The following is a 13,465-nucleotide window of genomic DNA, read 5'->3' as shown; positions in this document are numbered from 1 at the left end:
GTCGGCCGGCGCCACGTGTGAGGCTGCGTGAGGCGAGGCCGGAGGCGAGAGCCGCTGCCGGCGGCCGGGCCAGGTTCATTCTGAGCGTTTGTGTCCCAGCAGGCAAGTTCACCCTTATGGACGAGAGACGCTTTAACCTGGGAAGGCTCGTGCGGGGGCAAGGGGCAGCCAGGTAAAGGGTGAGTCAATGAGTCCTCAACCCCGGGGAGGATGAGTCCTCGGGTTTGTAGGCGGTGGCGGGGGGTGCGGGCGTGCGTATGTGTGGGGTACCCTGTCTCTTCTAGTACACAGCCGGAAGTGGTGTGTACCAACGCTTACAGCTCTCAGTGCTTCGTATGCGCATTGTCTCGTTTAATCCTCGCAGTAACACCCCCCGTGCCGCCGGCCTGCCCAGAGTGGTGGGTCGGCCTTAAGCTGGAGAACAGTTGGACACATTGACAACCCCGCCATTCACTACCTCTCCCTATTTTAAAACTCCGAGTTACAATTTACGTAGAAGAAAATGCGCAGATCCCATGATCAGTTTCATCGCATTACAGTTGTAATCACTACCCCCCAAAAGATAGAGAACGCATTTACTATCCCCGCTCACCTCTTTTCCAAAACAAATGAGAGATTGACAAGTTAGATGTTCTAAAATTTAACTTGCTCTCCAAGAAATAAGCATTTTAAACATTTTTTTTTTGGCAGGTGTTTCTGAGGAAAATACTGTTTCTTATTTATAAAACATTTCTTTTACAAATCAACTTAATACTCCAAATTTCTCGAAAGACAACTGTATTATGTGTGACAAATTTTTTTGCCTTGTGTCACAAAGATGGACCTTTAATAGCAAAGTGTTTCAAAAACCTTCACTGAAACAATCATGTAAATTATCCCCTTCTCAAAGAGAAGGCAAGCAGTATTTAAAAATGTTTGGAATTAACCATCAGAATTCTCTAAATCAGGCATTTTGAACTCACCGATATTTATGTATTTGTGGCCATCAGTTAATGGCTGTTCAGGCTGGAAGCATCCCCCATCTTCCTTTATCCTAAGAACTCTGCTGGGAAGTCAGCAGGACCTTTGAGAAGAGGGTGGAACTGTAGTTTCTGGACCATAGTGCTCTCCCTGAGACTTATGGGCCGCTCCATTCTCTTATTCCTTAGTTTTATTTTTTTTAATTAGAATTTCCTTTGGGTCTGCCATCTCGATTTCACTTAATTCGTTTGGCATATGAAGAAATAGGCCCAACAAATAAAAGTTAAGTGACTTGAGAGTAGTCATACAAGGAGGCACTAGCCAAAAAGCAGGAACAGAGATAGATAGTGAACTTGTTTAGACAAGGTGAAAGTGAGGTGATTCAGAAATATCCTTGTAATGTAACAGTGTAAAAGTGAATTTCAATAATATCTTCCTTGTTCACATCTCCCCTCTTCATACCGGCCATGACTACTTTGGAAAATATGTTGTTATGGTTATTGGTATCAATTCCTCAGTAAGTCAGCCCCAAGGACAGGGCAGAGAGTGATATCTCCAGGTGCCAGCTGCATAGGAGAAAATAGTTCCAAGGCTACCAAGAAGAAAAATAAAACAATATTGCCGTCGGAGTATAGATAACAAAACTAACCGCCATCATCCGCTTCTGTAATCTGCTTGCTTGTATAATCAAAGCCCTCCAAGACGTAGTTTTAGGCTTTAGAAGCTGCCACCTCTGGAGGCTCGGGGCTGATTCTCTAGTGGGGAGAATCAGTCGCTGGCCGGCTAATAAAGGTTCATAATTAATCTCAATTGGCTCCATGGGTCTTAGATTTGAATGTGCCACAACAGTAATGACATCTATAGATAGTTGGATACATGGGTTGAGTTTAGAAGAGAGATTGTAAGGTACAGCTAACAAAACAATCTTTGTCAGACAAATATGTTTAGCAATGTGACTTGAAGTTTAACTTGCTCTCCAAGAAATAAGACCAAAGAGTTTTACATTTGTTCACTTAAATTTATGGTTATTTATCATCTGCCTACAACATGCATTGTTCTCGTGGACATACTGTGGGGGAGAGTATTAAAATGAAAGCTTTTTAGAGGTTCAAAACTCGAAAGGAGATATACGTGGTCTTATTTTAAAGACTAGGAAAATTCTAGAGGAGAAGCATAGCTCAAGTGATGAGATTGCGAAGGAGAGGGTCAAATTAGGAAGATCTGGGAAAGCTTAAAGGTCATTGGTTTTGAGCTGATTTCAATCCTGAGAAAAGGCTTGGGAAGAGAAGAAAGTGAATTGTTTGGGGAATTGAAACCAGTAATCATGATCTTGGGGCACAGGGTTCGAGAAGGTACACATTTTGAAAAGTGGGTAGGACTAAGTTAATGATACAAAAGAGTATTATGATACTCTTTTGTATCATTAACTTAGTCCTACCCACTTTCTAGAATTTTTCTTTCAAACATGACTTTAACTTGGATATGCTGAGGCAAATTGTATTTTCTTAAAACAATTCTTAAATACAGTAAAATCTTGTAACCTAGTCCCACCTATATAGAAGGAGCCACATTCCTTTCTGCAATGTGGTAGTTGTAAACAGGTGTAGTGCAGTCACAATGAATCAGATTCGTAATGGCTACATTAGAACATCCCACATGTAACAGGTGATTTCAGTTTCCTGTTAGCCTTCAGTCTTAAAGGTACAAACCCTTTAATTATACATACTTGATTTCAGTGAAGAAGAACTAAAAGATTCCCAGGATGAAGATTTTCTAGAAGGGACTTTGAGTTAAAGAAGACTTTATATATTTGACAAGTAAGTGTTAAATTTTGTCGACAACTGAAAGTTTGGTGGTTTTTACTTTCTAAACATTTGCTTTGTCGTAAAGAGATTGTGTATAGTGGGCAAAGGTTGTATATTTTGGCTGGCAACCAGATAGCCACTGGGTTGACCTCTGAATAAAACTGGATTGAAACTGTTTTATTAAGTTAGTGTCATAAGTTCCCTAGGAAGTCGAATTGCATAGATGGCATTATGTTTCGTAAGGTAGTATTGGAACAGTGATCAACTGTAGGAATAGAGATGAACTGTCCTTCATACAAATTATACAACTGTGTGGTAATGGAAGGAGCTGCAGGTCCTTTTAAGAGAGTTGTTAGGTTTATTACCTTGATGTGTAGGTTTCTTTCCAGTTGACTTTGTGCCTAGCCTCTCTAAATTAGGAATGTAGAGGTTGTTATATCAGATTAGTCTGTTGAGTCTGATGGTCTATCAATAATGCAATTAATAAGTTTCTTAGAAATTATTTTTCCCATCTTATAAAACTTGACTCAAAACTGCTAGTATTTTCCACATCTATGCAAGATAAAGGAAGGTCTTTGTGGGGAGAGTAATTAAGAAATGCACTTATTAATATGCTCAATGTTTTTTTTCTCATAGCACTTATCACTTTTGACTATAATATTTAATAATTTATTATTTTACTGTTAATTAACTATCTTTCTTTGCTAAAGTGTAAGTTCTATAAGGGCAGGGATTTTTGTCTCTTGATCTATTCCAAGAGACTAAAATAGCACGATAGGTTCCAAGTATATATTTAATTTAGTTGAATGGAACTTGCTGGTTAATTCTCATGCTTCCAAACTCCATGCTTATGTTGGGCATGATGATCTTTTAAGGTAAAAATCCTACAGGGAATTCATGGCTTGCTTTGTTGGGAAAACTCATGTTTTAAGATTATTTTTTTCCATCCTGTTGGCCACAATATTCTTGACAGGAAAAGTAGTGATTATGAACCTTTTTTTTTTTTTTTTAGGAAAACCGAAATACTTTTTAATGTTATTCTGAAGATTTTTAAATAAAGTATATATAAGTGGTAAAATGGTAAGAACACTGCAAGTATTAGTTTGTTTTTATTTTATTTATTTTTTTAAGATCTGATTGGCTTTAAGGGATTCATGAATTGAGCAGTAGCTCATCTAGCAGCTAGAAGGGTACTCTGATGAGATGTACAAAATGGAAGGTTTTTTTTTTTTTCCTTATTTCAGTGAATTTTATTCCAAGAGAAATCTGATTTCAGAGTAAGTAAATATCTCTGAGGGAAGGTTCATGCTTACTGGTGTGTGTGTGTGTGTGTGTGTGTGTGTGTTTGTGTGTGTGTGTCTTACTAATTGTTTATTTTTTTAAATTTTAAATTTTAAATTTTTTTTATAGTGGCATTGGTTAACAAAACCAGTGTTTCAGGAATACAATTTAACAGTAAGGCATATATATATTGCACTGTGTTTGTGTTTTTGGAAACACTTTTTCCTCCTGGTTCTTAAAGTAATAAATGTTCTTTATAGGACATATAAGGTGTTAGTCTGCTAGTCCTGTCATAACAGAATACCACAGACTGGGTGGCTTAAACAACATAAATTTATTTTCTCACAGTTCTAGACCCTGGAACTCCAACACGAGGGTGCCAGTAGGGTCAGTTTCTGGTGAGGCCGCTTTCCTTCCGTTTCAGATGGCAGTTTTCTTGTGTCCTTACATCCCTTTCATGTGTGTGTGTCGTGTGTCGTGTGTCGTGGGGGAGGGAGATAGATCCCTGATGTCTCTTCCTCTTCTTATGACACCAGTTCTATCAGATTAACTTATTTCCCGTTTGCCCCGAGAATATACACTGGCAGCGCGTGCAGCTGCAGTGTTCACCCTGAGATAACTCGCAGTTTACATCCTTAACCTCACCTGCAGAGTTTGCCATGAAATATCCTGCTTTTTAAAATTCTTTTTGCATCGCTCCAGTCTATCTACAGTCTTTGGAAACAAATGGCATTTTATTTATAGCATTCTGTTTTTAGCAGTGTATTTACATTTACAAAATATAGTAATTCTTAATCACTGAAAATGTCAAATCCTAGAAGATGTAGCATTCCTATGCATGATGCTAACATCATTCTTGAACAGTTGTTAGCTGAAGGTTCATTTGATGAATCTGATTTATGTGTAAATTTCTGTTACATTAGGATTAGTCAAGTTCTGTTTAGAAATAACTTCAAGAACAGTTCTTATATTTTATTTTCACATTGAAAACCAGTCAGATTTGCTTCAGCCTCAAAGAACACGTTTATGTAAAATTAATGCTGGCAGCAAGCTGCACTTTTTTTCTAACCGGGAAATAGGTCATCTTTATGACCCCTTTCAACCTTAAAGGCCTATCTCTAACAGTCGTATTAGAGAGTAAAATTCTAACGCGATTTTGCAGGGAAACAATTCTGTCCATACATACAAAAAAGAATGACGAAAAAATTAATCACCGTTAATAATTCATCAGATAAAACCAATGTTAACATTTTTGTATTTCTCCAGTCTTATTCCTTTGCATTTTCAAAGCTTTGAGATCATGTAGTACTTTTTCACTTAACATTATTGAAAGTGAAGTCAGAGATTACAAACTCAGATGCTTAGAAAAATCAAATAGGCATGTAAGGTAATGATGATAACTAACATTTATTAAGCCCTGTGTGCCAAGTACTTTTCTAGAAGTTTATATGAGTTATATGTATTATCCTTTTTAACCTTCACAACAACCCTATATGAGGTATGTACCATTATCATCTCTGTATTTCAGATGAAGAAAATAAGGCATAAAGAGATAAAAGAACATGTTTAAAGACACACAGTAGTAGGTAGCTGCATTAGCATTGAGACCTAGCTGTTAAAAAGACTGAAGTGGGGTGGCTGGGCTGGCTACTTTGGTGGACTCAAGAGAGCATGCCCCATCTAGGGAGGCACCCACTGCTAATGGAAGAATGGTACTCTAGTGTAGCAGATCTTTGTGGGTTGTTTTTTTTTTTTTTTTTTAGTAGCAGTGAAAAATCTGGATTTTTATATGAAGTGTTGGCAGTGAATTAGGAAAATTAAAAAAACACTGATTAGTCAGACCAGTCTCATCTACAGATTGCATTCAGCCCACATAATAGTAGTATCTACTTCCCAAGTATGATGTAAGAATTAAATGGGGACATTTTTATGCAACATTTAGTTCAATGCCAGGCACATACTGCTGAGTAAATGTTAGCTATCATTAGTAGCATAAACATTTTCTCCAGTCATGAAAATTCTTTAGAACCATCATTTACTACTGCTTATATTTTAAGAAACTATGTATTACAGGAGTGCAAGCCTGTTGTAAAAGAGTCAAGCAATATAAAAGCATTTAAAGTACTGAAGTTGCATTTGCTTCCTACTCTCAACCCTTTCTCTTTTACATATATAATTAAAAACCATATGTGCCAATTTATCTTTCTGACACTTTTTTACTTACTACATCTTGGAGATCTTTTGAAATCAGGTTAAATAAAACAATTCGTTGTTTTTAAAGGTTGCATGGTGTATTCTTTACTGTGTATGTACCATAATTTATTGAACTAGGTCTCTCAGTGGTCATTTAGGTAGTTTTCAATTTTTTATGGTTATAAAAAAGTTCTGCAAAGAACATATATAAACTTGTGCACATTTGTGAATATTTCTCTAGGCTTGATTCCTAGATGGAATTGCTGGATCAAAAGAATTTTCACAGCTACTGTACCTTTGTTAAATATATTTTTAATAGCTTTGTAATATTCTATTTTATCTACCATTATCTACTTTAATAATTTCTTATTTTGATACATTTAGATTGCTTCCAATTTTTTTGGTGCTATAAATGGTCCTGTGATAAATACTTTTGTGAGTAGGTTATGTTTTTAAAAGGTGAATAGGATGAGAGGAAGTTGTCAATTAGTGTATTTCTGAGACTTTACTTTTCCAAAGCTATTAGAAGAACTATATTTAGTGGTAATTTAGTATTTTTAAAAAATAAGTTTTGATAAAGTCATGACCTACGATTTTAGAATCTTATATCCTTTTTTTTAGGTATTGTCATCTGTAATGAAGAGCACTGTGAAACAGAAGATTGAATAAAGCCTTGTAACATTGGACCTAGATTAGAGATTTAGAAAAGAAAGTTAAAATTAGTCGCTTTGATTTTAGTGTTCCAATTTCATAACATTTATTTTTCTGAATAAATGTAGGGAAGACAATTAAAATTTGGTGCCGTACTGAAGGATGCACTAATATTTGTTCTGGTATTTTTCTTTTTGTGCGAGAGAAGTAGATAACTAAGAGCTGTAGTGATTCATAATGAGATATACTAAATTAAATTTTATGATGTCAGTTCTTGGCATTGTAATCTATATAACTGATTTAATTGTGGACATCTGGGTATCTGTCAGGTTTTTCCGTGAAGGACAATATGTTTTTAGTGTTTTAACAGTAAGCTTTATGCTATTTGGGACGGTTGTGGTCCAGTGTTTTAGTTATTCTTGGTTCAAGGCCGATTTAAAGAAAGCGGGCCAAGAAGGTCAGCATTGTTTTCTTCTACTTCATTGCTTGCAAGGAGGAATTTTTACAAGGTGAGCATACATTTTTGATGATTATCACTATTTTTCTTTTTCTCCTAACAGAAAATACCTTTCTTTATCTAGGACATCAAATGTACAAAGGTCCTCTATTTGCATGTAGTACAAAGGTTAACTTGCTCCTTATTATGGATGTTTATAGGAGTCATTGCTGTACTGTCAGAATTTTCCAGGCTTATTAATAAATGTTTCAGTTTACCTAATTTAAGTTACTTTTTTCTGATATGTACTCACTTTTTATGGGAAAGAAAAAGACTCATTTTTGTCTTGTGACTCTTTTTATATTCCAAGCTTGATTGTGTAAATATAGCCTAACATTTGCAATTGGTTAGAGCACTTAAGTTTTTAAGTTACTTGTACTATTGATTTAACTAAATGAAAATTTTACTGCGGTAGTGTATAGACATATGGTTAGTCATATACACAAAACTAAAAATAGCCTTAAGAATCATGTTGTTCAAAACCTTGTTTCATTAGTTAAAGAAACTATCTAAATAGGCCCTGAGATTTCCATGATATATCTAATCTCATATGATTTTTTCGTTATTACCTTAAGGGATTTATGACGTGGGGATACCCACCACAATACAAGCGAGGACCTTAAGGGATTTAATTCTGTTAAAAGCAATATATATTTTAAAAGAAAAGAGAAAAACTAGAAAATATTAGAAAGATAACAACCTATTTTGTTACAGTTAGATTTTGAATTTAGACTATTTCAATAGCCACCTGAAGGTTAATTTCTGATTCTATCTCGTTAAAAAGTAACATATTCATGGTAATTAGTTGAAAGTATTAAATTTTTTTCCAGGCTTTTTATATGTTAATAGTAACAATAATTAATGCTGTTAAATTTGTGTGGAGATTTATAGTTTTCAAAGTGTTTTTACATACTTTTTTTATTTTTTTAATTTTATTTTTAAATTTTATCAGTTTCAAGTATACAGTACATTGGTTAGACATTTATATAGTTTATAAAACAATCTCCCTAATGGCTCCTTCTCTCCTCTGGCTCTCCACCTAGCCATTACATTAATGCTGACTGCATGGCCTATGCCGTGCTCCCCATCCCTGTGACCATCTATCACCTACTGATTTGAACTTCTTTAACTCTTCACCCCATTCTCCCAGCCCCCCAGCCCTCCTCCCCTCTGGCCTTCTCCAGATTGTTCTCTATATTTGTGAGTCTGTTTTTCATTAGTTTATTCTTTTTGTTCCTTAAATTCCGCATATAAGAAATTATATGGTAATTATCTTCGTCTGTCCTATTTCACTCAGCATAATAACATTTAGGTCTATCTATTTAATTGCAAATGGTAGGATTTCATTTTTTAAATGGCTGAGTAATATTCCATCGTGTATATGAACCATAACTTGTTTATACAGTCGTCCGTTGATGGGCATATAGGTTGCTTCCATATCTTGGCTATAGTAAATTGTGCTGCCATGAACATAGGGGTGCATAGATCTTTATGGAATATTGTTTTGGTTTTCTTTGGATAAATACCCAGAAGTGCAATTGCTGGATCAAAAGATATATCCATTTTTAATTTTTTGAGAAGCCTCCAGACTTTTCCATAGCAGCTGTACCAATTTGCAATCCCACCAAGAGTGTATGAGAGTCCCCTTTTCTGGACATCCTTGCCAACACACGTTGTCCTTTGATATTGATGATAGCCATTCTGATAGGTGTGAGGTGATAGCTTGTTGTGGTTTTAATTTGAATTTCTCTGATGATTAGAGACCTTGAACATCTTTTCTTATGTCCATTGGGCATCTGTATTTCGTCTTTGGAGAAATATCTGTTTAGGTCTTCTGCCCATTTTTTAATTGGATTGTTTGTTTTTTCGTTGTTGAATTGTATAAGTTCTTTATATATTTTGGATATTAACTTCTTATCAGATGTATCATAAGTGAATATCTTCTACTCAGACATACTTTGTCTTTTTAAAGTTAGAGTTATTAAGGTTATAATATATAAGAGAAACAAAATATGCAAAGAGAAAAAGAACAGGTTTTAGGGAAGCTGGAAAGTAGGTGTTGATATTGGAGGTTAGTTTCAAAACTATGTTCTCAATAAGATGAAAATGTTTAAAGGAATGGAGTAAAAATTAGTGCTGATAAGTATATATGTGTAACAAGTAAGATTTAATGAAAATTCTGTATGAGCAATAGTGAGAATCATGTAGTTGTAATATCTAAAGAAGGATAAAAATTACTCTTGTAGAGTTTAGAAATATGGTAAATTGTTATTTGCTATTCTGTAAGTGGAAAATTTTCATATCTGAAGGACTATTTTCATTGGTATTTAAATAATATACTTCCAGACATTTTGTTATAACTTATAAATTGTGTTGTTAAAGAAAGCCAAATTCCCTTGATTTTCAGTGTCTTCTGACGTACGTAGTAATTTTTAATTGAATGTCAGACCCCGTATTCAAAAAATTATAGAGGCTCCATATGATGGTATTTTCCTATATAATCCTAGGCATTTAGAGTAAGGGTCAGTCTACTCTTGGTTTGCTCCTGCTCCTAGAGTGTAGCCTTCTAGGCCACCAAGAGTCCAGTGTGGTCGTGCTCCCTCCCACATGTCCTGAATACCAGTCCTTATCTCCTCGGTACCTCAAGACTGCCAGAAATTCTGCATTGTTTTTCTAAGCCTTTCTGCTTAGCTTTTAGCTTCTATCTTGTAGTTTCAAAATTTAGCAAATATCTGGGGGGAAAAACTGACTATGCTTTTGAGGTCCATCTCCAGTTCTGCAAGATTTTTAATACCTCTGCTACTTTCTTCATTTCTTAACAATAGACCTCTGACTGGGAAAAATCCAGATTTTCAACATCTTGTCCTGAGTAACAGAATCAGCAAATACCTTCAAGCAACAAGTATCTGCAGAAATAGCTCAATTTCCAGTTTCTTTAATTATTTTGGCAGGAGCATTGGTCTGATCCAATATTCTACATCCTACATAGAAGTGTAGTCCATAAAGTGCAATCTTGAGTTACCCTAAAATGTACATTCTTAAATTATCCCAAGTCTAAAGTCAAACAGAAATTTTATTGTTCTCATAGATAATATAAAGACCTCAAAACACTTGAATTCCATGTACCATGTTCCCAATTTATATATTATTGTTGGCATTCTAATTTCTGTTTTTAGTCTCACTAGATAATGTTATTGTGCTGTTATTTCTGTTTTATATAGTTATATTTTTATTAAATTTTGTTGATATTTTTCCATATATTTACTACTCTCTTTATTTTTTATTCCTTCTCGAAACTCAGACTTTCCGCACATGATCACTTTTCTTCTGCCTGTCTGAAGTCCAGAATTGTATCTGTTGAATCTCTTAGTGACACCATCTCTCGTTTTTTGGTTGTCTAGAAATGCTGTTATTTCATTATCTTTCTTGAGAGATATTTTAGTGGCTATAAAATTCTAGACGAGTAGTTATTTTTTCTCTTTGTGTTACTTTCTCCTGCCTTTTGATTTCCACTGTTGCTCTTGAAGAGTTAGATTTCAGTTTTGCTGAAAGTGTTTTGTTTTTCCCCCCTCTGGCTGCTCTTATGATTTTTTTTTTTTTCTTTGTCATTGGTTTTCTACAGTTTAATTATGATGTATCTAGGTGTAGATTTATTTTTCTTGCTTGGGATTTGCTAGTCTTCATCATGATTCTTTGGATTATTCATTGGTTCTGTACAATTCTCAGTCTTTATCTTTCTAAAATTTTCTTTACCATATTTCTGTCTCTTTTCCTCCTGGGACTGCAGGTAAAGGTAAATTAGACCTTGTCACTGTATCTAGCATGACTCTTAAGTTTTAGCTATTTTAAATTTTTATTTTTTGACACTGGTACATTTTGTGTAATTTTTTTCATAACTTTTATTTGGCATGGTGCTGGGAGGAAGTAAGTATCAGCATCTTCCTGCAGTATCATCTTGGACCCACCTCCCTGTAGGTGTTTATTCATTATTTTTGTTGTGGGGAGACAAACATTGGAATTTTTTGCTTCATCATCTTACTGATGACTTTCTCCTTCGCTTTTGAAACATCATTTTTTAGGATACCGAGTTGTACATTTCTCTCAGCACTTTAAATATTTCACTCTCTTCTTCTTTGCATGTTTTCTGAGAAGTCGGATGTGATTATCTTTTCTCCTCTATAGGTAAGATGTTTTCCCGTGACCCTCTGGCTCTTTTTAAGGTTTTTTATCCATCTTTGATTTTCTTCAGTTTGAATGTGGTATACCTAAGTATAGTTGTTTTTCGTTTTTGTTTGTTGTTGTTGTTGTTTTTCTGGCATTTATTTTGGTTGGTGTTCTATGAGCTTCTTGGTTATCTGGTTTGGTGTCTGATATTAATTTAGGGAAATCCTCAGTTGTTACCACTTCAAATATTTCTTCTGTATCTTTCTCTTTTTCTTTTCCTTCTGGTATTTTTTCCCATGTCATGTACTGTTACGCCTTTTGTAGTCACACAGTCCCTGGATAGTCTGTTGTGTCTTTTTGGGTCTTTGGTCTCTTTGCTTTTCAGTTTGGTTATTTCCATTGAGATATTCTGTAGCTCAGAGATTTTTTCCTCAGTCGTGTCTAATCTAATAAGCTCATTAATATTGTTCTTCATTTGTTACGGTGTTTTTGATCCCTAGCATTTTCTGTTCTTTCTTAGAATTTCCATCTCTGCTCACATGAACCATTTGTTCCTGCATGTTGTCTATTTTTTCCACTATAGTCCTTAGCATGGTAATCATAGTTGTTTTAAATTCATGGTCTGCTAATTCCAGCAGCCTTGCCATATCTGAGTCTGGTTCTGATACTTGCTCTGTCTCTTCAAATGATGTTTGGAGTAGGCCTGGTAATGTATTGTTGAAAGCTGGGCACGATGTACAGCAGGTCCTTGAATAATGTGGTTATGTTATTTTGTTATAACGTTGTTGTAATATCATTTTGTTATAATATCGATGAGATGCCATAGGAGCTAACTTAATTCTTATTCATACCAATAGCCTGTGGTAAAACCGATTTTGTTAAATGCTGTTTCACTGCAGTTCTGAGTACCTATCGATGAAAGTGAGGACTCAGTGTACCAGGTGAAAGGAACTGTGATAAAAAGGCCTTTAGTAATATACTGGTCAAGTGTGGGAGGAAGAGAAGCATACTACAGTCCTGTGCTTAGGTCTCAGTCTTTTAGTGGGCATTTGCGCCTGGTCTGTCTACTTCCCAAATGCCTCTGCCTGAATGCTTTGGTGTATTTCAAATGGTTACTTTCACTTCTTTCTGCTGGATACCTGTGGAAATTTTCCCTGTCTTCATTGTGAGAGTCAGAGTTCCAAGAGGTAAAACTCACAAAAGTGTGGGGGCATCTCCTCAGTTTTTGACTCACAGACTTGTCTACACACTTAGCCACCAGCAATTCATCAATACAGTTCAGGTTTTCCTAATCCGGCACTATTCCTAAAGGGAATCCTGCTTGAGGATTTCTGCTCCTGTAATGTATGATTCTTTGTATCCACTTGTCCGTCTTTCCAGTTTTTGGGGGAAACAGTTTTCCCTGTGACTTTACTTCTCTGTCAGATCTAAGTAGAGTCACTTCTTTATCAGTTTAGTTTTTACTGGTTAGAGAGGAACAGCAACTTCTAAGTCCCTTATATGACGGGCTGGAAATTAGAAGTCAAGCCATGTGTTCTTGAAGTCTTGTGAGTCTTGAAGTCATGTATTTGTTAGTTATATTCTTCTTTTCCAAAATTATTTTGGTTATCTTTGGGCCTTTGTATTGCCACATAAATTTTGGAATCATTTTACCCGCTATGTAATGGGCATTGCCTTTCAAATTTCCTTTTTCAATTGTTTGTTTCCACTGAGTAGAAATACAGGTGAACTTTTTTACAACTACTTCCTGAGACCTTGCTGAACTCACTTATTACTTATATTAATTTTTTGTTTGGTTTCCTGGTATTTTCTGTGTTAATCATCATGTCTTTTGCAAATAAGAACAATTTTCTCCTTTTAACTGTTCCATTTATTTCTTTATCTTGCTTCATTTTTCTGTCTAGGTCCTCCAGGA

The 13,465-nt window shown here is 35.3% G+C and overlaps 1 protein-coding gene across 11 annotated transcripts in view; it reads left to right on the top strand.

Annotated features, from left to right (window-relative positions):
* Positions 1-13: 13 nt before the first annotated feature.
* XKR9 (XK related 9) overlaps positions 14-13,465 on the top strand; it is a 226,234-nt gene continuing 212,782 nt past the window's right edge. Inside the window, exons 1-4 of one of the 11 annotated variants that reach the window (XM_016152963.2) lie at positions 14-172; positions 2,697-2,777; positions 3,778-3,845; positions 6,861-7,399. In XM_016152963.2, coding sequence (XP_016008449.1) covers positions 7,128-7,399 — 272 coding nt within the window. In that variant the 5' untranslated portion in view covers positions 14-172; positions 2,697-2,777; positions 3,778-3,845; positions 6,861-7,127. Of the gene's footprint in view, positions 180-2,388; positions 2,778-3,777; positions 3,846-6,860; positions 7,400-13,465 lie in introns of those variants that run through there. The other 10 variants (XM_016152960.2, XM_016152959.2, XM_016152958.2 and 7 more) reach the window with 10 other exon arrangements.

Source organism: Rousettus aegyptiacus, unplaced genomic scaffold, assembly GCF_014176215.1.
Source record: "Rousettus aegyptiacus isolate mRouAeg1 unplaced genomic scaffold, mRouAeg1.p scaffold_m13_p_15, whole genome shotgun sequence".
NCBI lineage: Eukaryota > Metazoa > Chordata > Mammalia > Chiroptera > Pteropodidae > Rousettus > Rousettus aegyptiacus.
This window is presented reverse-complemented; position numbering and strand designations above follow the sequence as displayed.